At 35.1% G+C, this 27,786-nt stretch overlaps 1 protein-coding gene across 4 annotated transcripts; it reads left to right on the top strand.

Moving 5' to 3' along the window:
• LOC127831379 (uncharacterized) lies at positions 1–27,786 on the top strand. 4 transcript variants are annotated; one of them, XM_052356368.1, is made up of 20 exons: positions 1–1,192; positions 5,891–6,066; positions 7,090–7,350; positions 8,328–8,407; positions 9,441–9,561; positions 11,178–11,252; positions 11,661–11,749; positions 12,147–12,220; positions 13,135–13,211; positions 14,637–14,720; positions 15,311–15,381; positions 17,393–17,470; positions 17,976–18,036; positions 19,632–19,868; positions 20,198–20,392; positions 21,573–21,716; positions 23,724–23,846; positions 25,125–25,199; positions 26,608–26,742; positions 27,415–27,786. In XM_052356368.1, exons 3-20 carry the CDS (start codon positions 7,180–7,182, stop codon positions 27,574–27,576), a joined length of 2,052 nt encoding a protein of 683 aa, XP_052212328.1. In that variant the 5' UTR covers positions 1–1,192; positions 5,891–6,066; positions 7,090–7,179; the 3' UTR covers positions 27,577–27,786. The 4 variants fall into 4 exon arrangements, with proteins under 4 accessions (XP_052212328.1, XP_052212327.1, XP_052212325.1 ...); XM_052356367.1 differs by having other exon boundaries at positions 1–1,196; XM_052356365.1 differs by lacking the exon at positions 1–1,192 and adding an exon at positions 2,561–2,675.

Raw genomic sequence — 27,786 nt, 5'->3', positions numbered from 1 at the left:
GCAGAGTACCGGCTGCTGTCAGGTAAGACAGGCGCGACCACTTCGTTGCGCTAAATAACATACAGAGAAGGTGTGCCTTTTGTGGCGGAATGTCAACCCGAATCTGCGTGAAGTGTAATGTTGGACTCTATGACAGATGTTTCAAAGCATTTCATCGCCAGTGATAAGTGGAGATATATATTACACAAATTATAGACAGGTGATTGGATTGTCATAAACATGCAGAAAAACATACATTCGTGCATATTTGGAAGTAAATGTGTCATTACTGAAAGATGGAATATATACGAATATGGATATCTTATGTGTCTGGCGTCCCAAATTTGTGACATGACTAAAATTGCATAAAGCAATGATATTCCAATAGTGCATATCATTATAAAGTTGTTTAATAGCATTATTATTATAGTTCCTTACAGTTTTTAATAAAATTGCAAAAACAAATAATTTGGTCATTAATGGGTGTTAAAGTTGTCGGAACACATTGTTTTTTAGCACTTAACATATTCTTTTGTTCTCGATAATTATTTTCTTTATGTAAACTAACGCGTGATCATTATGGCTATCTCCTGACGTTGAAGAAAGAAAAGCTCATCGATGCATGAATGCTTTGCATGTTTATACACAAAAAAGATATCTAGACAAGAAACATTTATTGTCACTTGTGAAATCCGGAGTCTTTAAAGTGACAGATTAACAGCAAAAAATTCTCAATAAGATAAGCGCTTTGTCATAAGACATGAATTATGAACAACGCGCGTCGTAATTATCCAATGTCCTTAATCAATAGAACCTCGTTTTATGTATATTAAAATATAATTAAGAGCAAGTTTGCCTTAAGAAGTTGTTCTAATATTTGATCAACTTTCCGTCAGGAAGACAGGCTATCGGGGGCTATTATATCAAGCACGTCTTAATCCTCAACTCGGAAGGACGGTGTCAGATGAGTAAATCCTTAAAAGTAAGATAAACACAATATCTACCGTAGACTGTTTGCTTAATGAATTTACAGAGTTCGTCTTGATTTCACCGTTTATATTGCCCGCTGATTAACGATCAAGATAGAAGATTGGAAAAAAGTGAATCTGAAAGATAGTCGACCGCGAAAGGTACACGCACGAGGAACTTGTGATATTGTGAGATAAGTGTCGTCGCCATTACCAGTAAAGTGTGCTTGAAAACATAAAACGTTGTAGGTAAGTTTTATGTATATTTTAGACATGACACTTAAATAATTATGTTCTTATGTCATAAAAGCACCAGTATAAGTGATGTTTTATGTATGCAATTTAACCGACATTTCTTTACTATTTTTATATATTTTATCTTGTTCAATAAATTAAAGGGACATATTCACAGGCCAAGACTTTCCAATACTGTAATTGTCACATTTTTCAATAAAGAATATATGGTTATTTATATAGAAAATATTTAACTTTACTGGTACGGATATTGCGTGCAGAAATATGCTGGACAATAGTTGTCGAAAAATGAATTATCATTCAAGAACGCAACTTGAAACGCTTAAACATGTACACATGTTACAGCAATTATTGTTTCATTGTATTAATTTTATGAATATCTCTCAAAAACGCTCGATGGCCAGAGCGCTGGGCTACAAAGCAGAGGATCGCGGATTTGATTCCAGGTCCGGTCACATACCTTGTGTGGGGATTTGAAATTAAATTTCTTCGGTAGTTATTCTCCAATCTCTGATGAGCCAAACGTCATTTCCAGTTTCTAAGTGTCAAACTACAAAAAAAGACAAGGACAAAAATAGTCTTTTAAAAGCTGTTCTATTACGAAAAATACAAAAATACAACTTCTTTATTGTTCTTAACCCATTTATGCCTGGTGGACCCTCCCATCCTTCTAAATTGGATCAATCTATTTCTAAAATTAGGGATTTCTAGTATATTTATTTCTATATTTAGAATATTTCTTGCAGAAATTCCTTTAAGCAAACAGGGCAGACCCTGATGAGACGCCGCATCATGCGGCGTCTCATCTGGGTCTACGCTGTTTGCCAAGGCCTTTATTATAGACGCTAGGCATAAATTGGTCAAAGATTGCATTATGATTGCCAGTACAAAAGTCGCACATATTAAGTCAAGGACATCGAATATACAGTTGAACGTTACATCCAAGTAATTAAGGAACTGAAACTGAAAAAGGTATCAGCGGTCCGACTTCAGTAAATGTGTTCTTTTGAAGATGTCATATACCAACGGAAAACCAGGGTCCGTTAATTCTTGTACACATCATTATAATTTGCAATTAGACGAAGTGGCAGCAATTAATTCATGAAATTTGTTTACTTGATTATATCGTAATTCAGTTCTCCGTGTGAATAATTTAAAACAGACGCATTACTCGAAGTACTAACTTGAAAAAATAATTGTTACAAAAATATATATAGTGTAACAAAACGCCACTTTCCACTGTTAATTACTCTTGTACCAACTCACCGCTTACAATAAACTTTTCAATGTTTACAATTCATTTTGACAAGGTAAAACGCACTTGAAACTATGTATAAACTTTAACGACGTACATTAACAATGGAAAATCATGAATGCCCTGTACATCAGCTTTTCCTTCGCGCCGACAGAAGACAGTTTTGAAGAAAGTTAATCGGCTGGTAAGAACACAAAAGTGGCCTTTTGTTTTTATAGGTATTGTATTTCGTCTTATTGTTTGATTCATTTAAATTCCTGTGTTGAACTGTGCAATGTTTGTCGGATAGTAAATTAAATGTTTGTATTTATAAAGTGTTATTTAAATTTCAATATTTATGTCCGTGGGGTTTGTTTTATGTGATTTTTTCGTGAATAAAACAGACAAAAGCAGTATATGAAATATAATAAAAGCTGTTAAGCGCGGTTTTTAGAGGGACATATTATACATAAAGGGTTAAGTTCTGTATGCCACATTATTGTATATGTTTGCAACGACAAATCATCAAAATGTTTTAACAAAAAAACGGAGTAAAAGAATCAAAACATAAGCCGCATACATAGGCTACGTATGACTTGTTCGTGTACTGTTTAAATGTTGATAAGAACAAATAAAGATGGAAAAGCATTAAGTTATACAGAAGATGTAAGTAAAATCTTAACAATTTGAACAACAGTGTTCTTTGATAACCGGGGCAAGGACATACAGTGGTGAGTTTGCTTTAATAGCTTTGTATTCTGCCTCACAACATAAAAATAGATAATACAAGTGTGTAATATGTGTCAACACCACATCTTCAACGTTAATTTAGAACGCATTGACTTGTAATACAATATCATCATACCAATGGGTGAATGATACAACTCTGGGTACAATTGAACGACGATTTAAATTCTGGTGGATTACAACCGTTGTCATGGATACTGCAAAGGGTTTTAATGAAAATGTGTCAATGTCGCCACTGCTTCGTAAAAAGGCGTTAAAAGATTCCAACGCTCGGGAATCGCCGAAAATGATGTCTTCAAAAGAAGTCAGTTTTTATCTGGACGACAGCGTTACAGGTAATCTCGGGGTATGGGCCGAAACCATGGTGACGTTGTCGCTTGGTTCAAGAAGGGTTATTTAATAAACTAAACAAGATAAATGTTTCGTGCGTTCATTGAGAAAAGGTTTGAACAAAACACGTTTAAATTATGATAATTTTTAATCAAATTTAATTCTACTTCTAGTACTATTACTGCTACTCCTACTTCTTCTACTGCTACTGCTGCGGCTGCTACTGCTTCTACTGTTGCTACTACTACTACTTCTACTACTACTACTACTACTACTACTACTACTACTACTACTACTACTACTACTACTACTACTACTACTACTACTATTACTACTACTATTACTACTACTACTACTACTACTACTACTACTACTACTACTACTACTACTACTACTACTAACACTAGTACTGATGCTGCTACTACTACTACTACTACTACTACCGGTACTACGACTACTACTACTACTACTACTACTACTTCTACTACTACTACTACTACTACTACTACTACTACTACTACTACTACTACTACTACTACTACTACTACTACTACTACTACTACTCCTACTACTATTACTACTACTACTACTACTACTACTACTAATAATAATAATAACAAGCAAATTCGTTGAATTGATATCCCCCGCCAATATGCTTCTGGACACAATAGTGTTATATTTGACACTCAAAAAAGCATTTTTTCAAGATACAAAGGGCCGTAACTCCGTTATTAACAGATGGTGTACAATGCTATTTGGCGTGCATCATCCTCTTATCCATATATATATATACTCATACCAAGTTTCAATGAAATCATCCAAAGCACTTCCAAGATATGGCTCCGGACACACAAAAAAGCATTTTTTTCAAGCTACAAAGGGCCATAACTCCGTTATTAACAGACTGTGTACAATGCCATTTGGCGTGCATCCACCTCTTATCAATATATATATATACTCATACCAAGTTTCAATGAAATCCGCCAAAGCACTTCCAAGATATCGGGCCGGACACAAAATTGCCGGACGGACGGGCGGAAGGACGGAAAGACGGACGGACGGACGGAAGGACGGACAACGCCAAAACAATATCCCTCCGCCTATGGTTGGGGATAATAATAATACTGTTACTGCTACTACTGCTACTACTTGGGTCTTATATTGTTACCGATAGTTTCTATGTAATTCAACGGGTGACTACGTAATAAATATCGCCGTGTTGAAAATGCCCAAAAGTAACTTATTCATTATTAGTTTGTTGTTACCGAAATAAATGGTCCATACAAAGAAACGCGACAGTTACAATAAATTGTTAAACGGACGATGTCATATGAAGTGGACCTAAGTTAACTTCCCTTCATTAACTCTGACAAATGTACAGATACTTCTCAATTTAGAGTAGAAAGTTAAATTCTATGACTTTTTATCAGATGAACCGAAAGATAAAGTCCTAGACCTTTGTGCATTAAATCGTATTTGAAAAGACACATCGCGGTATTGTACTATGTACAATAGGGAGCGATTTTAGTATTAGTGGGTTTTTATGTACGGTTCGGTTTAAGTAACAAGGCGTGCTTATATACAACTTTGTCAAGATGTACTATTTGCTTTTCTTGATTCCGTAATCCTGAATGCATCTACTCATTGAACACGATCAAGAACTGTACGCATATTAACGTTACCGTGACATACAATTCAATAATGCTAGAATATGGCACGATTATCGTCTAATAACTTGTGTGCAGTATATAAAATTGTATTACAAGTTAAACGCACACTACTTAAAACGATTAAATTGATTCAAATGCCAAGGTTGTCAGATATGACGCTTTGGTAGTATCAATTTTAACCCATTTATGCCTAGTGGACTCTCCCATTCTGCTAAATTGGATCAATTTATTTCCAAAGATGTCTAGTATATTTTTTTCTATATTTAGAATATTTCTTACAGAAATTCCTATAAGCAAACAGCGTAGACCCAGATGAGAAGCCGCATCATGCGGCGTCTCATCTGGGTCTACGCTGTTTGCCAATGCCTTTTTCTAGACGCTAGTCATAAATGGGTTAACCTGCATAGGTGTAATTAGCACTGGTAAATATGTTGAAAAATTATTAAAATTACCATTGACCCTCGCAGGATTGGGCTTATTAATGAATACATTTTTGTCAAAATTATGCGGCAATAGCATACAAAATAGAGTTAATCACCAGCGTTTGTCAAAATGACAGCAATTTGTGTGTACTATGGCATTATCCCGCAAACACGCAAGGTTAAAACACGCACACAAAACAACACAAATATCGTTTATACAATAACTTCTTAAATAGCAGCAAAGACGGACATGCATTTATACCAAACGATACACTTATATGCCAGGTTCTACGCCTAGGACGCCGGTGCCCGGAACCTCCAGTACTGATATTGGTGACGTTTTTACTCGGGACGCTATACCCGCGAGCGGTCAATTTTCTGGTCTCTCCACTTCCAACAAGAAGCCTCGCGTCGGACTGAAGACAGTCGCAACAATAGTAAAACTTAGCGTCAGCAGCAAGGTAAAGGTCAATTTGTTATACATGTATTATGATACACTACATCTATAGTATGGTCAAAGTTATGTATGCGTCATAATACCAGAAGAACTTAACAATATGTTGTGTTTGGGGCCGCGGGCATATGATTTTGATTTTGCGTTTTAAACCTATGCCCGTATTCATTAAACGATTCTTAGACTTAAAGGGACATTTTCACATATTTTGGCATGTATTGAAGTTGGTCATGAAATGATTTATATTGATAAATGTAAACATTGGATCTAAAAAGCTGCCGTAAAAACAAGAATACATGTACAATTAAAGAAAGTAAAAAAGTAACCCACAATTGGGCTCGAACCACTGACCTCTGGAGTAAAAGTCTAACGCTCAGACCAATCGGCCAACCGTGCTCATACAATGAGTGATGTATTATTTTACTTGATATATGCAATCCTCGAAGTGTCACAAAATATAACGACAACAACCGAACTCTCAAAATTATTCAATCATTTCGCGTTGCAACGCTTTATAATTTTTAGGTTTTTAAATCGTCAACAGATGCCGATAATAATGGATATTTTAGAGCATGTAAAATGTTCAGTATTACTGTTTCCTCTAAAAAATCATAACTACAACAAAAATTTGCGAATCTGGAACAATTTTCTTTTTAATTTTGTCAATTAACCAAAACATGAAAATATCCCTTTAAGAGTAAGAATGAATAATATTCTTCAAATTGGAATATTCAAGAATTGCATGAATTTTTAGTCAAAAGTGGAATTAGCCTCCTCTGTCAAGATCGCTATTCTTGAAGAACAATGTGTTCATGTCATAATCAACAGTGGTAGCCTGAATATATTCAAGTGCTGGGCGTATTTATGTAAGTTCTAAGTCTGTTATGTCTACGTAAGTCTAAGCACGTGATGATGGAACCAGAAATTTATCAATAAAAATGAAGTTAAGTATTCGTCAATAATTGTATGAATGATTTGCATTAGACGATCACCTTGTTTTGATAGTATGCTGAAATGTTTTTCACCATAGGATTTCACTAAGTATGGGAAACAAAACCATAGTCGTTTAACACCGGATTCGCAACGTCGATTAACACCGGATTCTCAACGCGCGCAGAAAATGCGTCGGAGCACGTTCGCCGACATCAGCCAGATCTCTTCCGGTGATATCAGACGCGGGAGCCGGCAGTTACGGAAGACGATCGGTAGTACAGTGTCGCGGGAGACGGAAAAGAGTAGAGAAAACTCGACGTTGCTTAACATGGCGGTACGAGAGGAAATCCACAGACGGGTATGTTATGAACCTGAAGGTTACATTATACTAAATAATCGAGTCATAAATCAGCATGTTTACTCAGAGGCATGTTTTACAATTTAGACAGTTGTTCTGGTTATGTAGATATCGCTAGGATAAGCACAGGCTTTCGCATCTAAATCACTGAAATATGAGAAAGTAAGATATTATATTGAAACGTTGCGCTTAAGCGGGTTGAAAAAAACTTGAAAACGACCGAAAAAAAACAACAACAACCAAGATTTCAATAGCTTTTAAAAACCAGGTGTCAGATGACTCTTTAAATTGTCAGGAGTCAAATGAAATTTTCAGGGGTCAAAAGAAATTTTCAGGATCAAAGGAAATTTTCATGGGCTAAATACAATTTTCAGAGGTCAAATTTCCAGTGGTCAAAATACTAGATGCTAGACATTTTATTTCTGAATATGTGTTGATTGCTCTAAAAATGTTGCTTTGTGAAACATTAACTCATTAATGCCTAGCGTCTATAAAAAAAGGCCTTGGCAAACAGCGTAGACCCATATGAGACGCGCATGATGCGGCGTCTCATCATGGTCGGCGCTGTTTGATTAAAAGAATTTCTGTAAAAATATTCTAAATATAGAAATAAATATACTAGACATACCGGATTTTGGAAATAAATTTATCCAATTTAGAAGGATGTGAGAGTTCACTAGGCATGCATGGTTTAAGTAAAAATAAACTAATAATACATTATTTGCTAGATTCATTGTAACATTTGCCTCAAAATGAAGCGAGGCAGACAACATGTAGGAATTTAGGAGTCAAAAGTGACAGAATTGCAAAATGCTTGCATAAAAGCAGTATTGTGCTTCAATTAAAATCCCTGAAGACTGAACAGGGCTAAATGCATGTGCGAAAAGTGTCGTACCTAATAAGCATATGCGGACTTATCTGAGACGGCATTTAATGCACATGGATTAAACCTATTCCAATCATCTTCTTTTTCACAGCACCTGATGGAGAAGATGAGGTTCATTTTCAACTTCAGCATTCTATTGAGGAGATGGTGGCTTAGGCACTCCGTCAACGTGTAAGAAATTCTATGGTTGCGAGAGAATGAGTTCCGACGTTAAAATGAGTTACCGTACCGACACTGATCAGGGACGACACTTTCCGCATGGACACTGATCAGGGACGACACTTTCCGCATGGACACTGATCAGGGACGACACTTTCCGCATGGAGCGAAGACTGATCAGGGACGACACTTTCCGCCTGATCAGGGACGACACTTTCCGCATGGACAAGATTTTTGTTTAGTAACGACTTCCTTTAAACAAATAATGCCATACAAACGGAAAGTGTTGTCACTGATTAGCTTGTGCGGACTGCACAGGATATTCTTGGACGACACTTAACACACATGCTTAGCTCAGTATTCCTAGATGGGGTCGTACATGTATATGGTTTGGTTTGTATACAACGTTACGGTATAAGAACTTTTACGACACCATGCATTATTCTTACAAAACGGAGACCTATATGAAAACAGTTGTACAAATATCGTTAACGATATAAAAAGTCCCACGGTTACAATATTTTTTAAGAGTTACTCTTAAATGCGCCGTGAGCGTAAACTCAAAGGCAAAACATTTAGTTTTCTTGTGTACAAACATAATTTTACATACCAACAAAGTAACTAACTGCATTTCCCTAATATTTGGCTCTTGCTAAACCTTTATATTTACGTATTAAAAAAAATGTAATTAAATGAATTTACCAACAAAACTGTAAGATTTCAAACACACAAGTCTACGATAAATACAGGTTAATATAAGCCAGGTTATGTGAAAAATGACTAAATGCATGTTGGTAGAATGTGGCCCCAGATTAGCATCCGCACAAGCTATTCTAGGACGACACTCTCTGAATAATCTGGATTTTTGCTAAGACGATACTTTATTTTAGCGAAAGATACCATGAAAGCAGAAAGTCGTCACTGATTAGCTTGTACGAACTGCACAGGTTAATCTGGAACGGCACTTGCGCAAGTGCATTCAACCGAGTTTTCTTATAGCAGGGCTCATATCAAAAAGAGTTTTTGTTCCACTTTGTTGCCTCAGGGTGTCCCAGACCCACCCGTTCTACCAGCAGTTCCAGATGATCAACGAATCCCCACAGCACGGAACACCGGGGGATAATGCAATCGACTTCAAAGCGTCCTACTTCAAAGCAAACAAACAGGTATATGTACATGCTCTATTTTAAAACTTAAAGCAAACAAACATGTACACACTGTTAAACTTAAAGCAAGCAAACAGGTACACTGTTAAACCTAAAGCCAACAAACAGGTACACACTGTTAAACTTAAAGCAAGCAAACATGTACATGTACACTGTTAAACCTAAAGCCAACAAACAGGTACACACTGTTAAACTAAACGCAAACAAACATGTACACAATTTTAAACTTGAAGCAAACAAACAGAATCACGCTACTGATAAACTTCAAGCAATTAAACAGATACACAATGTTAAACTTCAAGAAAACAAACTGGTTCACGTTGTTAAACTTAAAGTAAACTGACAGGTTCACGCAGTTCAACTTAAAGCAAACAAACAGGATCACGCTGTTAAACTTAAAGCAACCAAACGGGTACACTCAGTGAAACTTCAAGCAAACAAACAGGTACACACTGTTAAACTAAAAGCAAACATAAGGTATATATTGGGAAACTTTAAAGCAAATAAAACACGTACACACTGTTTTACTTATAGCAAGCAAAAAGGTACACACTGTTAAACTCAAAGCAAGCAAATAGGTACACACTGTCAAACTCAACGCAAGCAAACACGTATACACGGTTAAACTCAAAGAAAGCAAACAGGTATACACTGTAAAACCTAAAGCAAACAAACAGGTATATATTGGAAAACTTCAAGGCAAACACACATGTACACACTGTTAAACTCAAAGCAAGCACACAGGTATGCGCTGTTACATCTAAATCAAACAAACAGGTATGCATTGGGAAACTTCACACCAAACACACAGGCACACACTGGGCATAAAAATCGCGAAATCACTCATGATAAAATAAGTAATTGTTTATTCACATAAGTGTAAGATATTTACGCAAAATACGGAACGAAGAAACAACGGTTACAAACGCAATACTTAATCACTGTTACAATCAAAAATAAATTGTTTCGGTATGCGTCGTCACGAGACAATTCATACTAGTAGTAGCGGAACATATACTCATAGTCGACTTGTAAGGGTTCATGTGTTTTTTATCCTTTATGTCATACCATCTGCACGCTGTCGCATAACATATCAATCATAAGCAAACGCGTTTCTTTTTTGTTTACAATACACAACAGAATACCGGGTACATTGTAGTTTATTTTGATTTAAAGCTCATCGTCATTGAAATAGATATACAAGAACAACATGCGTTTAAGGTAATACTACAAATACATCGTTTCAAAGAAAGATAAAAAGGAAATAAAAATGGTGTTTAGAATGTCACATTAATACAAAGCGACCGCATATTGTCATGCCTTGTAAAATAATTGCAAGAATTATTACTTTATTCAGTACTTACAGTATTTCATTTATGAAAAACATAACAATTTGTTTTATACTACAAATATTTTATACTACACATTGTTTCGGTCAAATCCTTCAAGCAGGTGAGTAAATGGCAAAACATAAATGTGACTTGGTAGCGTGCATAATTAAATTATTCAGATTTTTTTAAATGAAAAATATGATTATTTTATACCACATATTTATTTTACAATACACATTTTAGCGATCAGACATGACAGCGTGGTGCATAATGTTTCTGTTTCAGAGGCGTATGCCCCAGGAGTCGGTGCGCATCCTGTCTATGGACCCGGATCAAAGGACCGCAGACGAGGTGTACTATGTAAGTTCTTTACACCAGGAAGCGTATACGTACAATTTATTTCTGAAATAACCATAACGACGATGACAATGACGATAATAATAATAATAATAATAATAATAATAATAATAATAATAATAATAATTATGATAATAATAATCACCATCATCATCATTATCATTATCATCATCATCATCATCATCATCATCATCATCATCATCATCATCATCATCATCATCATCATCATCATCATCATCATCATCATCATCATCATCTTCATCATCATCATCATCATCATCATCATCATCATCATCATCATCATCATCATCATCATCATCATCATCATCATCGTCGTCATCATCATCATCATCACCATCATCGTCATCATCATCATCTTCTTTGATGTCGTTATGTGATGTATGTTGCCAGGCAATGATTGCTCTACGGGGTAACGAGTGTTTTGAGGATTACCCGTTACGGATGCAAGAGGCACTTGCAAGACACGGCATGTTCCAAAGGTATCGTGTAAGAAGGAAACTGACACACTGTTCACTAAGTATTGTCTATTGCGTCCAAACATACGTCGTAACAGGGCAATCATAACAATAATATCAACATTTGTGTAACTAAAATTATTAATATAACTGCGCAGAAACCTATTGCACATGCATATAACATAACATGTTTATTTGATTAAAACAATACGACGTATTCCTTATGTACAATAAAATTTGTATGGAAAATAAGTATTGTATTTACAAAAAATGTATGGCGAAACGAAAGTTAAAATTAATTAAAGTGTGAGAAATCGTCGCATACTTTGGATTTTCAATATAAATCGCATTTAACACCTTTATTCGTTAATCATTATCATTAACCATACCTTTTACATTTAAAATTGCCTTTGTTTTGCAGCTTTGGGTCAAGACGAATTATAATAAAACAGGGACAATCTCCAGTTTTCTTCTACTTTATACTCCACGGGACAGGTATTTCTAAAGAAAATAAACTGCTTAAAAATGACAATTTTACGTTGACTTTGTATGTTCGGAATGTTTTGTTGTTTTTTTTTAATTAAAAATAATCGCTAGATAAAAGCATCAATCTTGTAAACAAAAAAACTTGTAAACATAGAAGAGATTGTTAACAAAAATAGCTTGTAAACAAAAAGAGTTTGTAAAAAAATAAGTGATTTTTAACAAAAGTAGCTTGTAAAAGAAAAGGGTTTTCCAACGAAACAAAAATAAATTGTGAACAAACAGAGTCTTTCAACGAATACCTAGACAAACTATACTAAGATGATAGACAAAGATGTCCTTGGATGTCAAATACAACTATGACATTTTAAGTTATGTCATGACACATTCCCTTTAATGGAACCTTTTCACGGTTTGGTAAATTGACAAAATAAAAAAAAACTTGTTTCAGATTCGCAAATGTTCGTTGTAGTTATCATATTTCTGGGGAAACAGTAATAATGAACATTTACCATACACTAAAATACCCATTATATGCATCTTTTGACGATTTAAAAACATGAAATTATAAAGCGTTGCAACGCGAAACGATTGAATAATCTGGAGAGTTCTGTCGTTGTCGTTTTATTTTGTGAAACTACGAGGATTGCTTATATGAAGTATAAAATACATCACTCATTGTATGAGCACGGACGTCCGTGTGGTCTAAGCGTAAGACTTTTGCTCCAGAGGTTAGTGGTTCGAGCCCAGTTGAGGGTTGCATTTTTTCTTTCTTTATTTTTTTATGGATTATTTTAGATCCAATGTTTACATTTATCAATACAAAGCATTTAATGACAAACTTCAATGCATGCCAAAATCTGTTAAAAGGTCCCATTAATTTGTCCGAGGAGATTTTGTTTTGATTGTGTTTGGTGATTTTATAGTTGTCGTTGCCACCATAGAAACAGGCGAGCCCTATGCAAAAACAAGGGTGACTTTAAGAAGAGGAGAAAACTTCGGAGTGAGTTTTATTTTATTTTATTATTATATTTATTCTATTATCATATTTATTTATTATTTTATTTTTATTATTATTATATTTATTTATTTTATGTTATTTATTTATTTTTTTTTGTGGACCTATCTAATTTGGTTATAAATCACACATACATTTAACTATGTGAACGCATAATTTTAACACGCCATTTTACAGCCACGTTTTCTTACAGATATTATATAATATGAGGGAATTGTTATTTAATTATCTCAATACAAGTCAAAATAACACATTAAATTGTATACATTATATTTAAACCATAAAAATTGCGAGACATAACTATATAATATTTGAGAATCGAATCTTATTTTGAGCGTTTTTCAGTTTTACAGTACATATATAAGAAACATACCCAGTAATCTTTCAACATTCCCGGGAACTAACCAAATAAGTAGACATTTAATATAAATGTCTACTAATGTGGTTAGTACCAGGGAATATTGTAATATTCCGTTTAATTTTAAGTTTACTGATAATCTAGAACTTCATTGTCAGGTCTTTGTAACATCTTAATATCATATATGTATATATAATGAATGGGTGCTCAATATTGTAACTAATTTCTTTGAACTTTGGTATTATCTAGGCTGAGGTAAGTGCAAGGAACGCACCGGAGTGATTTGCAAGTGTTGGCTAGATATATTCTGCTTTACAATATCTCATACCTTTTGACTTTGGTCGACTTTGCAAATGCTAAATCATGTAAACCTGCATTATTAAAAAAAAAAGATCTGTATTCAACTATACTTTGATTGCAATTGATATTTAAAAATATTAATTAGAAAATTGATCTTCAAAATAACAAAACACACGATGTAATTCAGTTATTTATAATGGTAGAGTTTCTAAGTAGATTCCATTTATTTCTGTGTTCGGTAAGTCATCATATTTAAATGATTGGCTGGAAATACTGCACACGCACGCATGTTTTTTTTCTAAACATAGGATGTGGCCGCACTTTTTTTTAGCGTTTACAGTTTCAGCCGCTGCTTGCTTGTATGCCATGTGGATGTCATTATAAAATAACGTGCTTTGTGTGAAAACAAAGAACAAATTGTTTCGCTTTTTTATATCATGGCTATATCATAGATAACCATGGAAGCCGTTATAATGAGAAAAATATGAAAGTTATTTAAAGATCATTATCATATAAACTGCCCCCACCTAGAAAAACAACAATTTATATTTCCAATAAAACGATCGAATGTTTGCTTGAAGCGATTTTGACCTTTTGATTTCTAATATTTAGCAGTTTTTCAATCAGTTATCTCAAAAACGGCCAAAATAACTGTTTTTATAAATAGGACCTGCGGAATGTCTATCTATCATTATTTATTAATATTCATGTTCAGACTTCGTACCAATACCGTAAATAAAGTCCAATTCCAGGAGTTGGCCATAGCCCAGAGAATACCGCGGCAGTCTACAGTGATAACCATGGAGTATACAGAGTTCCTGACGATCGACTGTGACGTAAGTGATGGGCATGTCACAGAGGAGGTAATCACGTGATAGTCAAGATGGCGACGTCTATGCCGAGGCAAGTATTTGATCGCCGTTTTATATCCTTATTACAAGTATTAATTTTTTAAATGCCGCTCACTTTCCAGCCGTATCAGCAAGATAGTTACCAGCGTTTATTTTGCATTAATATTTGCTCTATATCTCGACTTTACTCGCTGCACAATTTCTGAGCGGGATGACCTAAATACAGCTAAACTAAGAAAATTTGCGTGGAGTAAAGTCGAGATATTAAGCGAATTTTGATACGAAATGAAAGCTTTTCACCTTTTTACTGATATAGATGGAAAGTGAGCGTTATTTCAAAATTTAACAAAAGAAATACAGGGTATACAACGGCGAAAAATAACTGTCTCGGCATGGACGTCGCCATCTTGACTATCACGTGATTACCCCCTTGGTCATATTAGTATGGAAATCATTATTCAACGGTTACATTCAAACACGGTAACGTTATCACGATTACAAAGTAATTGCAATGTCTCCCGGGGTGGTTTCAAAGTATGTACTCAAGGGTTGCATTTTCCTTTCGTTTTTTACAGACCTACGAAAACATTTTCATGGCAGGTGGAGTAAAGACCCTCAATGATCCGGACCACAACAACTTCATGAAGTATGTCTAATTGCCCCTTTCCTAGGGGTTGTTGATGCGAAGTCAGGTCAATATACAGCTTGACCCCCCCCCGCCTTATTGCTACATAAGTTATTCAACTGATCCTGGTAGGGTAGAGGGTACTTAATAACATATAAAAAGTTTACCGAAATCGGATCTCCGGACACTTTTTTTCGGCGTAAGCTGTATTAAGCCAGCTTTTCACCCTGACTTGACCTTTGTAAGTGTCCAATAATATTCAAATAAAATTTCCCGCGGCTAGGTACGAATGAATACACTTCATTTATTCCATTGGCTGATTTGAGTATAACACCAGAACATTGGAAACATATCCGCGTCTTTGTAACACTGTTTTACTGCATGAAACAATTTTATCTCTAATGAAAAGGCTCAATAGATAGAACAGTTTTACAATCATTTTTTTTTCAGAGAATTACCAGCGCAAAAGCGTTTATACTAAAGGCTATATTCTCATATTTAGTACTTACTTGCATTGCATTTCAACCCGCGAGGTTTCGGGTCAATTCGCGGCCAGTGTGTGAAAGTCAGAGTTTATATACAGTTCATCACCGGAGTTCGCAGAAGGGGTTGCGATCTTTTCATTGAAGGAAAAAAATGGAATCTATGCTATTTTTGTCTGATGGAGTAAATAGTTCGTTTAGTCGCTTTGTCGATATATCAATATTTTAGGCACAGCTGTTGCCTTAGTCGTGTACAGTTGGCGTTAACAAGCCGTCGTTTCAGCAGCAGAATTGTTACCTAACTTTAATGCATTGCATTCCAATCCGCAAGGTATCAAGGTCAGTTTGCGGTCAGTTGCAGAAATCTTTATATAAACGCCGTCTCGTAAACTTTGTGCACTTGAAGTCTGTTTTGATCAGAAGGATACTAAATAAAGATATTCGGCGATATTATTGTGGTATGTCAATCATCGATTTTTAATATGTTTTCAACATTTGCATGATAAGGACCAATTTTGATAAAATTAATTAGAAATATTTATCCATTTAGACCAGTTTATTAAGCATGAGCACAATAATTCACTATACTATAATTATGCAATTAAATAAGATTCGAGTATTGCCGGCTGACCTATATGCACTCGTTTATTTTCATGTTTCTTGTGTTTTTCTATTCTGTAAATATAGATATCTGAGTAATAATATCACATAAAGCAAAATAAGCCACGAAATCTGGCGCAACACCCCGTAATTGATTTGCTTGTGATGTAGCTAAGAACTGCGCAGAAAAACGGCATCCGCTACTTTTTATCTCATAGAGATAACTTTTGATCGTTCATAAACATCGACCACAATCAACGCCGTATATCTTTTTTTTAAAGATATTTCTTGTCAAGATTGTCTCCAAGATTGCCGCCAAAATGAGAGCCAAGATAGCCGCCAGAAACTAATATTTCCCCCAAACAAATTTGAGTAGATACTGTCATAGTTATAAGTATTTATAAGTTTTGGCAGCCATCTTGGCGGCCATCTTAAAAAAGAAACTTTTCTGAGATCCGATTTTCGTAGACTTTTGATATGTTGTTAAGTACCTTCTATCCTACCAGGATCAATTAAAATACCGTTTGAAGTAATTATTTGGTGGTTGATAGGGTATTTTTCATATAATGACCCGACTTATAAGGTAAAATGAGCTGAATGGGAACACGCGCACTGGGTGTTGCAACTCTAGAAAATACGGTTCACTCGACTACAAATGTGTTCTTTCAATGCTTAATTCATTTGTATAAGTAACTTATTACGAACATTTAACCATGACTTCGTTTAATAAATATAACGTAATTATAAATCATGAGATATGTAAGCATCACACTTTAAGTGTTAAAAATCGTTTGAAAATGTGAATTTTAAATTAAATGAAGGTGAATAATTATTGATATATATTTTTTATAGAAGCATATCAGAGATGCATGGACTCACATACTTAACAATATTTGGTATGGGTTTCCATGACTTTGACAATGTTTCAATGTCTTGCTTATTCGCTTTAGGTCATTATATTTCCTGAAAGACTGGCCTATAGAAATATTGAAGGACAACACAAAAGCCATGAAATTTTGTTATTTCGGGTAAGTAATTTGCATAAACTTCTACATCATTTGACTGTATTGTAATTTATAAATTGTTAACGATAATAAGTTACCAATACAAATGCAGAAGAGGAGTATAGACGAACCCAGGGTAACTAGGTTAAGCCTCTGACTGGTTTCAAAGGAGAGTATCTATTCATATGGAGATTCAATATGCAGTTAAATATATTCGCCTCGCTATAGGAAAATGGGGCTTAATGCATATGCGTAAAGTGTCGTCCCAGACAAGCCTGTGTAGTCCGCGCAGGATAATTAGGGGAGACACTTTCCGCATAGACTGGATTTTTGCTAAGAAGGGACTTCATTTTCAAGAACAATACAATTAAAGCAGAAAGGGTCGTCCCTGATAAGCCTATGCGGACTGCAAGGCCAATCTTGAACAACACTTTTCGCACAGCTCATATTTATCATTTGGATTGATAAGAGTGTGCGCTTTGAGAGATTACACGAATAACATTCACATATTTGCCATTCTTCTTTACAGTCGCGGCAAGTTGATGGTGAAGGACAGCAATACATCCGAGTGGATTTATATCGTTAAATCGGTACTGACGGTATTTGGCATATAGCTCTTGTCGCCTTTTTGCAAATGCTAGTAGCATAAGAACTTAGATTTTCAGTCGGTTATCTGCTTGTTATGTTAAAGGGATCTTTTTACGGTTTGGTAAATTTACAAAATTGAAAAAAGTTGTTTCAGATTCGCAATTTCGTTTTAGTTATGATATTTGTGAGGAAACAGTATTACTGAACATTTACCATAGTCCAATGTATCTTTTGACGATTTGAAAACCTAAAAATTATAAAGCGTCGCAACGCGAAACGATTGAATAATTTGGAAAGTTCTGTTGTTGTAGTTTAAACTTACGAAACTACGAAGATTGCTTATATAAGGTATAAAATACTTGAAATGTGTATACTCGGCGGAATAGCCGAGAGGGCTAATGCGTTTTTACTTCAGACTTACTCCAGGTCTCCGGGGGTCACTGGTTACTTTTTTTCCTTTTTTAAATTTTATTCTTGATTTTTTTACTGGAGCTTTTAAGATCCAATGTTTACATTTATAAATATAAAGCATTTAATGACAAACTTCAAAATATGCCAAAATCTGTGAAAAGGCCCCATTAAGATGTTTAAATAGATGCAATGATACTTACAGAACAACACACTTTGATTTAAACAGATTCATCGAGAAAAAGACGCAACGCATTTCGTATTATAAGCTTTTAGGCCAGCTTAAATTACAAAAGATACAACTGGTGGAGGAATAAACAAGAGGGTCAAAGGGCACATCTCGCTCACCTGATACTGACGGAACGAAATAATTATGTTCTGTGCGAGTTGCATGCTCATCGGGTTAAATGTGACATTTAGAGAAGTCATTTGTTTCAAACAAGCCACATAAGATAACTCGACCGAGATATCATTAAAAAAAATGTTCTGAGCAAGCTTCAAGATTGAACACACAGTGTGACTTCTAGAGTGTTTACAAGAAGTTTCACTAGAGACATATTAAGAAAACTGCCTCGTACATTGAGGCCATGTTTTGCAACCGACTGGAAGTGTTTTCAAACTCTGCTGATGTATCACAAATAGATTGTTCTGAGCAAGTTTCACGAAGATCGGAAAAATCTGGCTCTAAAGTGTTTACAAGGTTTCACGAAGATCGGAAAAATCTGGCGTCTAAAGTGTTAACAAGGTTTCATTGCAGCTATGTGGAGGAAAATAGCCCGAACTCTGGTGGCTATGTTTTTTTAATGAACCGAAAAACACGGCTGAGACATCATTAGCACACATGTTCCGAACGAGTTTCTTTACGATTGGCCAAAAATGAGTTCTCACACATTGGGCATATGGTCGTAGTTTTAGACAACACATGACCCAGTTGATGACTCGACCTAGTTATCATTGGGACTTATACTTTCACATTTTTTAATAATGGGCAAAGCATGTGGCCTCGAGAGTGTCATCAAGATAAAAGTTAAAGTGGGACGACGCACGACGGACAAAAGTTGATCACACAAGCTCATCATCAGCTTCTGTGCTCAGGGGAGCTAAACTATCAAATTCAATAAAACTAAATTATAGTATACGTATTGTATGTAAATAAAATAAAATACCACGATAAAACGTGTTATTTAAGGGTTCTCTTCGAGTGTACAAGAAGCTGAAAAAATGCTATCCGACGGTCAACCAACGGACCGGAAACCACATCATGCGCGCGCACGTGGACGGCTACCACAGTTTCATGAGCCAGGAGTCGGAGTACCACCGGTACGCCATGTACAACAACGTCAATCTGCCGCCGCCACTGTGTCCAGATAGCGAGCCCGAGGAGGACGACGACGATGACGACTTGGACTACTGTTATAGTTTTAAGGTAGTTTTTAAAAAATAGCAAAATGCGTTTTTTATTTCATTTAAAAAAATATTTGATTTTCACCCAAATGCCATAACCTTTTCAGTTATTTACAATAAAATTTGCGTCGGCGCTTGGTTCTAAAAATGAGATGGAGTGTATGAAATATTGATAAACTCATTTTGTAAACAATATGCATGCCATATGACTGCTCACACTGTTGCACATTGCCTTTATTAAAGCAATTTAAAACGGTGCCTTTATTAAAGCAATTTAAAACGGAAGCTTTCAAAACTTCAAGAGCGACCGCTGTAATGTTTCATTAGCTATTCTTCCTACTTTAATCTCAGGGAACGCACGAAGAAAAGGAGAATCTGTTGGCACTTCCGCTGATGCAGCGCGTGGAGCGACTTATCCGGCCACGTACGGCGGAGGGTGGCGTGCTCGCCACATACGGTCAGTCCAAGCACGCCACCGTCGGCCGACAGCGAGCCGCAGCGTCCGCGAAGGAGGCGCGGCGGCGTCCGGTACTCAGACCCGCTCTGGTAGTTAAACCACGTTTAGAGTTATTATTAAAGATATTGCGCTCAAGAAGATATATTTAAAATGTTACACCCATTATGCGAATAATTTTGTATTTGAAACGAAATTTTGTATGATCTTATAAAGTATATTATTATACTCATTACTTATTATTTTGTAAGTAATTACATGTAGCAACTACGTTTAAAACCGTTTGAACATATATTATAACTATTGCAATTAATGGTGGTAATAAATAAATTACCGCTTGATAACTAGTGTGTTTGATTTGCAATATAATGAAACAACGTCATGTTATGTTGGTTATGTTTGCAAATATTCATTATGCTATTTTTAGTATAATATTATATTGTACTTTTTAATTGTGTATTACAAACGAAAGATAATCATAATATAAAGTTTTGTTCACAAACGAAACACCATAACTTAACGTGTCCCATTTATCAACAGAAACAGTGTGAAACGTGCTCTATAATAATAAAATTACATATGATTTAACCGATCTTATTTATCGGTACTTTAATCACGTGCACATACCCCGGTACTGTGCATACAAATAACGAACGCCTTTTTCATCGTTTATTTTAACCCATTCTTGCCTAGCGTCCTGAAAAAAGGACATTGCAAACAGCGTAAACCCAGATGAGACGCCGCATGATGCGGCGTCTCATCTGTGTCTACGCTGTTTGCTTAAAGGAATTTCTGTAAGAATTGTTCTAAATATAGAAATAAATATGCTTGACATCCCTAATTTTGGAAATAAATTGATCCAACTTAGAATGATGGGAGAGTCCACTAGGCATTAATGGGTTAACTTCGTTTAAAGGAGGTCTCTTCTAAGCGAAAATCTAGTATAGTCAGATGTGTCGTCTAGTATTGTCAGATGTGTCGTCTAGTATTGTCAGATGTGTCGTCTAGTATAGTCAGATGTGTCGTCTAGTATAGTCAGATGTGTCGTCTAGTATTGTCAGATGTGTCGTCTAGTATTGTCAGATGTGTCGTCTAGTATTGTCAGATGTGTCGTCTAGTATTGTCAGATGTGTCGTCTAGTATAGTCAGATGTGTCGTCTAGTATAGTCAGATGTGTCGTCTCTGATATGTCTGCACAGGCTCATTTTGGGAGACACTTTACGCACATGCATTAAACCCCGTTTTCACCGAGCGAGGCTAATTTGATTCCAGGTAAAGAACCCGTCTCCTCGAACTACTTCCTCCGTTTCCAACGTGACGAGCGACATCAGCATTGAGGTGTCGTCTGCCACACCGGATATGGCTGATGGAAAGAGAACTCTCGTGGACGACTTCGAGAAAGCCTCCAGATTGAAGGTTCGTAGATTCTCACCTTACAGTTAAAACAAACGAAGAACTTATGCAATACAAACGTTCTAAACTACTATATTAACCCATTTACCCATAGCGTCTAGAAAAAAGGCCTTGGCAAACAGCGTAGACCCAGATCAGACGCCGCATGATGCAGCATCTGATCAGGGTCTGCGCTGTTTGCTTAAAGGAATATCTGTAAGAAATATTCTAAATATAGAAATAAATATACTAGACATACCTAATGTTGGAAATAAATTGATCAAATTTAGAAGGATGGGAGAGTCCACTAAGCATAAATGGGTTAAATTTGTTAAAACCACATCATGTTTGATCATGACCAAAAGATAAAGCTGCGTTGAAACTACAGCATACACATTTCTTTGCTGTTTCCATATTAATTGACAATTTTTTTTTTCAAAAAATAGTTTTCCAGATTGTTTTCGTATTGATATAATATGGCGATGATAAGTTGGTAACCGCTAACAGTATTTCTTAGGTTTGTTTCGCAAATGAACGTCTCATGTTTCATTATCCGACCTATCTTCGAATTCGATATCATAAAAAATTGCTTAGTTTTATCGTATATATTTGACTTAGCACGTTCAGGATTTATTCTACTTCTATATGTGCATGTATATCATTGATGAGTCGCACATAAGTTGATCAGGGACATTTTCCAACTACGGTCAATTATAAAAATATTCAAGAGACAACGTAATACCATCTTGTCGCGGATGTCCGCTGCAATAATCCCCCTTTATCACGCGTGACATTTCGAGATTGACGCGCTTCCATCAGGTGAAGTTGTCTAATGAATCATAACAACAAATATCCGTTTCAAAATATCACAGGATTTTCCTTTTCTATTGATATCACACAATCACTTGTCAAGAAATGACAAAAAAGAACTTATACAGGATTACTAATCTGACAGCATTTTTTTCAGGTCTAAATTACGCAAACTCGTTCTGAATATGAGCCTTGATCTGAGAAAACTGGGCTTAATGCATGTGCGTAAAGTGTCATCCCAGATTAGCCTGTGTAATCTGCACAGGCTAATCAGGGACGACACTTTCCGCCTAAACTAGATTTTCGGTCAAATGGGACTTCCTTGAAACTAAAAATACCATAAAAGCAGAAAGTGTCGTCCCTGATTAGCCTGTGCGGAGTGCACAGGCTAATCTGGGATGACACTTTACGCACATGCATTAAGCCAAGTTTTCTCATAACGCGACTCATATAGATACGTTTTGCTTGGTACGATAACAATGTGTTTAATAATTAAATATGTTTTTAATTTAGACAAGTTTTGAGTATCTTATTTAAACAGCTTTTCTTTGAGATTATAGTGGAAAATTATTGAATACAAGTCCTTAAAAATTGGTGCAAAATAAATGTTTAATACCATTCATTGAGTCAGATTCTGTTTGTATTAATCATAAAATAAAACTGTGTCCTACTAACATATAGTATTATGGGACAACGGTATATTATTCACGATCTTGAACGATGGCAAAAATCATGTCGCAATTTTGACTGCATGTACATAAACTCCAACTCGCACGGGCCTGTAACAGTAGTCGTGTTTGACCAAGATGTATTCAGTTTGCTTCCCTCATCACTACATGAGCCCATTACTCACTGATATTAGACGTATGTCAATTCATCTCTTTTGTAAATGTACTTTCAAATATTTGTTAATAGTATGTGTGACTTTGAATGCATACATAGTAATGCAAACATGGTCTCTGTAAGATAAGCTGAATGCTCATAACTGTGACATCTTCCTTTATCAAACAAATCAACATTGAAAGTCTTGAACTGTTTTAGTTCAGATAATTTACTATAGCCTTCTCTGAACATGGATTCCATTGACTGAGACATGGTCTGAGCCTGCAATTACAAAAGAAACAAAGTCGTCTTCCTTGTTATTTGTTTAGACAAGAATTATATCTCCTTGAAATTTCATTAATATACTCATTATTTCATTAACATAAAATATGATTGAAGAATGCTGAACACGAAAAGCGACTTCAGACTCCGGATGGTAAACCCTCTCCGCGGTTGCGTCCCAACGCTGACGTTAATCCGCACGCGCTCAGTACACGTCATAATGTGTTTGTTACTGACGTGGTAAGGCGTTATAATTCACGTGTGGTTTTTATGCAAGTTCCATTGGCGGTGTCAGGGTTTTACTTGTCGGATATCTGCTGTTTGCTGTGTTTAAAAACCTTGTATTTTGCTTACAGATTGTTTGTTATTTTGTCTTTGCTTTTGATGAATCAGTCTAACTGAAAAAAAACATGTGCCAGTGTATCGTAAGTCGTGATGCAAGCATTTGGATTAACCAGTAAAAATGATAATTAGTGTTCTACCCTTCAGAATCTTATGAAAACCTATGTTTCGTTTATTTTTCTTTATTTTGTCATGTTATGTTGGTATTTACCTACAAGTAATAGAGAGGTTATTGGCTGTTAATTTATGATAAAAACGAAGCCATATACTGACTGCAAAATCACATTTTGGTTCAACTAAATATTAAAAAAAATCACTCACAATGATAAGCGTTTCTTTTCAATATAATACAAACTTTAAAATAAGTTAAATAACGCTTTCATAAAACGAAAAAGCTACAAAAAAACGATAACACCAAACTTCACCATCAAATAGGGACACATATTTTAAGTTCATTTTCATATGACATTGATGTACATGTGGTGTTTTGGGCTATTCATTCTTAACGCACACTGTTTCTATTTTTTGGAACTTGCAGTTTGTTGTGTAACCAGTGTCAGCTTAATGAGAACCGTTATTTATATGAATGTGTGACCTTAGACCTGCGTGTATGTAGAATAATTACATAGCTAATGTATAAAAGTATGCAATACTGCATCGTTACAAACATCAATCAATCGAGAATAATACATTTTCTTAGGGAATATTCAAAGAAAAAATTGTTTAAAGCATATTCAAAGTTAAAAATGTCGTTGGTTTCTGTACGATTTGAGAGTCGATCAATTTCTGGCTTAAGTGTTATCTTATTTGGAAATGTTCCGCGTTCTGAGAAAACTGGGCTCAATGCATGTACATAAAGTGTCTATCCAGATTAGTCTGTGCAGTCCGCACAGGCTAATCAGGGACGACACTTTCTGCTTTTATGGTATTTTTAGTTACAAGGAAGTCCCTCCTTACCGAAAATCAAGTTTAGGCGGAAAGTGTCGTCCCTAATTAGCCTGTGTGGACTGCACAGGCTAATCTGGGATGACGCTTTACGCACGTGCATTAAGTCCAGTTTTCTAATAACAAGGCTCATATTTTAACAGGAAAATGACCAAAGTTACTCTTCCTTTTGTATCAATATATAAGGCTCACCATGGACACGTAGTTTAATACTATGTCGTATTTTTGCAGAAAAGGGAGATGACGGAAGCAGATAAAGACCCGGAGTTTGTTCTCATACAGACACTGACAAAGGGACAGGCTTTCGTACGTATTGTAAAAGCACATTATGGACTTATCGAAACCTGTATATATAATTAAATATGTACATTGTCTTTATCATTTATCAAACGTAGACTATGCAGTATTTGTTTCGGAACGATGCACTTCGTCATGTCTGATTCGGTAAACAATATCAACAAATATAAAGATTTCTTTATTATATATATATATATATATATATATATATATATATATATATATATATATATATATCATCCTCTTTATTATTTAAGTTTTTTTTTATAAAACAACGTTGTATCGAATTTCCCGTTTAATTTAGCTTTTTTAATTAACGCTATTTTATTCTTTAATAAAATCTCTTTTAATGTTTGGACATACATCAAGTCAAAGTTATAGGAAGATACAATGAGAAATTTGTTTTAAAAAGAAACATATTTCTCTCATGAAATATCTCAAACTTCTAATAAACAGATCTTTTGCATTATTTTCGGAAACAGCAAGAACAATAAATACAAGTGTTCTTCTCTATCGTTATACATTATATGGGAATAGCGAAAACAATTTCTTACAATAACGTCTTCATCGAGCATTGCAACCGAGATAACTATAAATATTACAACATGTAATCAAGAAACCCAAACGCAAGGAAGTATTTGAATAATTAATGGAAATATCAACGTTTTAGCAAACTAGCGACAAAACAAATGATAACATCGTACTCATTGTTTCGCCATAAAACAAATAATTTTTCAGATATTCATGGAAGACATGCGAAGGTTACATGAAGCCGCGCTCGATCCGTTAACGAAGAAAACAAAAAAGAGCAATTTAAAGCTGCATCACCACTCACAGCAATAGTGTACAATTAAAACGGATAAGACCCTTTGAACGACCAAACCTGCAATAATTTCAATTAGAAATGAGTTAATACAAATCGATATGCAACGTCTTGTTTCTATGAAACCTTCACATGTCAAAGCGCAACATAAAACAAAACAGCTCAGCGATATTCTCACACAATTTAATTTGAAATGAAAGATACACGTACATTATATTAATTTATTTAGAAGTGTTTTTTAACAACTTTAATAGAAACAGTCAGTATCAAGGGCCCCAAAAGTTATATCGTTCATATCGAGTATAAACGTATGCTTAAGAAGCATTCGTTCTCTATTTAAATTAATACGAGCGAATGTTTTTAGATCGAATTTGCTCTGGTAAAAAGATAAACAATTTTGCTGGCTTTACACATATTACCCAGAAGCAGGGTTTGGTTCCTGTTATCAAATCACATAACGCTTTCAAACGGCCACTTAACAATATGCATATACACAAAAGGCAAACGTGTCCAGAAAGTCTATAACATTTTTCTATCTGATTTGAGACTGTTTAAAAGTATATAATTTACTGTTGATTCATTTCATTTGCAAAGGGAATCCAGCAAGTTCTGATCGAGAGTCAACCAAGCTTGACCTTGGTCAGCGCAGGCGCAGAGTGTATTCTTCTGAACAAGAAGTTCTTCAAAGAACACGTGGACCCGAATATGTTACAGAAACTAAAATCACAGGTTTGTTTTTATAACAAAATACGACATGAGTAAAAAAAAGTCCAATAGCACAGTAACTATTTTGCATATAACAAATCTATCTATGAAATAAGTGACATAACATTCAACTTAACGGGTTATCAGACCACTGACCAATAACACAAATTAGAACGGTCCAAATACTGATAACGCCATCAGTATAACGTATCAAACACGCGTAACTTTTGCGACGCCACATTCATCTGATTTCATATGGTATTCGAGTTATAAAGCATATAGTCTCTGTTTATTCATGCAGACATTTAAGTGTCAGGTTAAAGTTTGTTCAATACAGAAAAAGTTTGTTCACCACAGCAACCCTTACCTATTAGTCCGTGTGGCATACTTATGAAATAGTCAGTGGTTGAATAAAAAACTCCTGTTTGATCACTTCTTATTTAGTATCTTTAATAAATAAGTGATACGATGGTGCTAATATCTTTTTTAGCTTGTTTGTGCCCATTTCAGGGAGTAACCGAAAACATAAAAAACATTGTAGTTAGATTATATTTAATAGAACGAAAAAGGTAGAACATAAATCTTATTAAATAAAACTTATTTATCTAAGTCTCAATTTAGCAGACTATTACTTGTTGGATAACATCAGAACAAAATAAAAATAATTTGTTACAGATTTAAACACTTTTGTTACAGGTCTCGCCGTACCCAAGTGACCAAGAACTCCAAACTAATCTACAGACTCGGGTGAATTGGTTGCGATTCAGGAAAATAACTTTAAATAATTTAATGGCAGAACGTAATGACGGGAGACCACAAAGACTTAAACCAAAGAGAAAAGTGTTTGCGTTTCATTAAAAAGGAATACAATCTTTAGCTCATATTGCAATTACGTTTACACGTTCAATTTTATTTTGCAAAACCGTTACACAGAATACTATATAAAGTATTCATCACTAGAAGGTCATACATGAACATGTTTAAGAATGCTTAGATAGGAATCCCTTGAAAGCGTTGGCCAAGTTGCATTAATAAAACTCATACTACAAATTAACAGTAATATATGAA

The sequence above is a fragment of the Dreissena polymorpha genome, chromosome 5, assembly GCF_020536995.1.
Source record: "Dreissena polymorpha isolate Duluth1 chromosome 5, UMN_Dpol_1.0, whole genome shotgun sequence".
Taxonomy (NCBI): domain Eukaryota; kingdom Metazoa; phylum Mollusca; class Bivalvia; order Myida; family Dreissenidae; genus Dreissena; species Dreissena polymorpha.
This window is presented reverse-complemented; position numbering and strand designations above follow the sequence as displayed.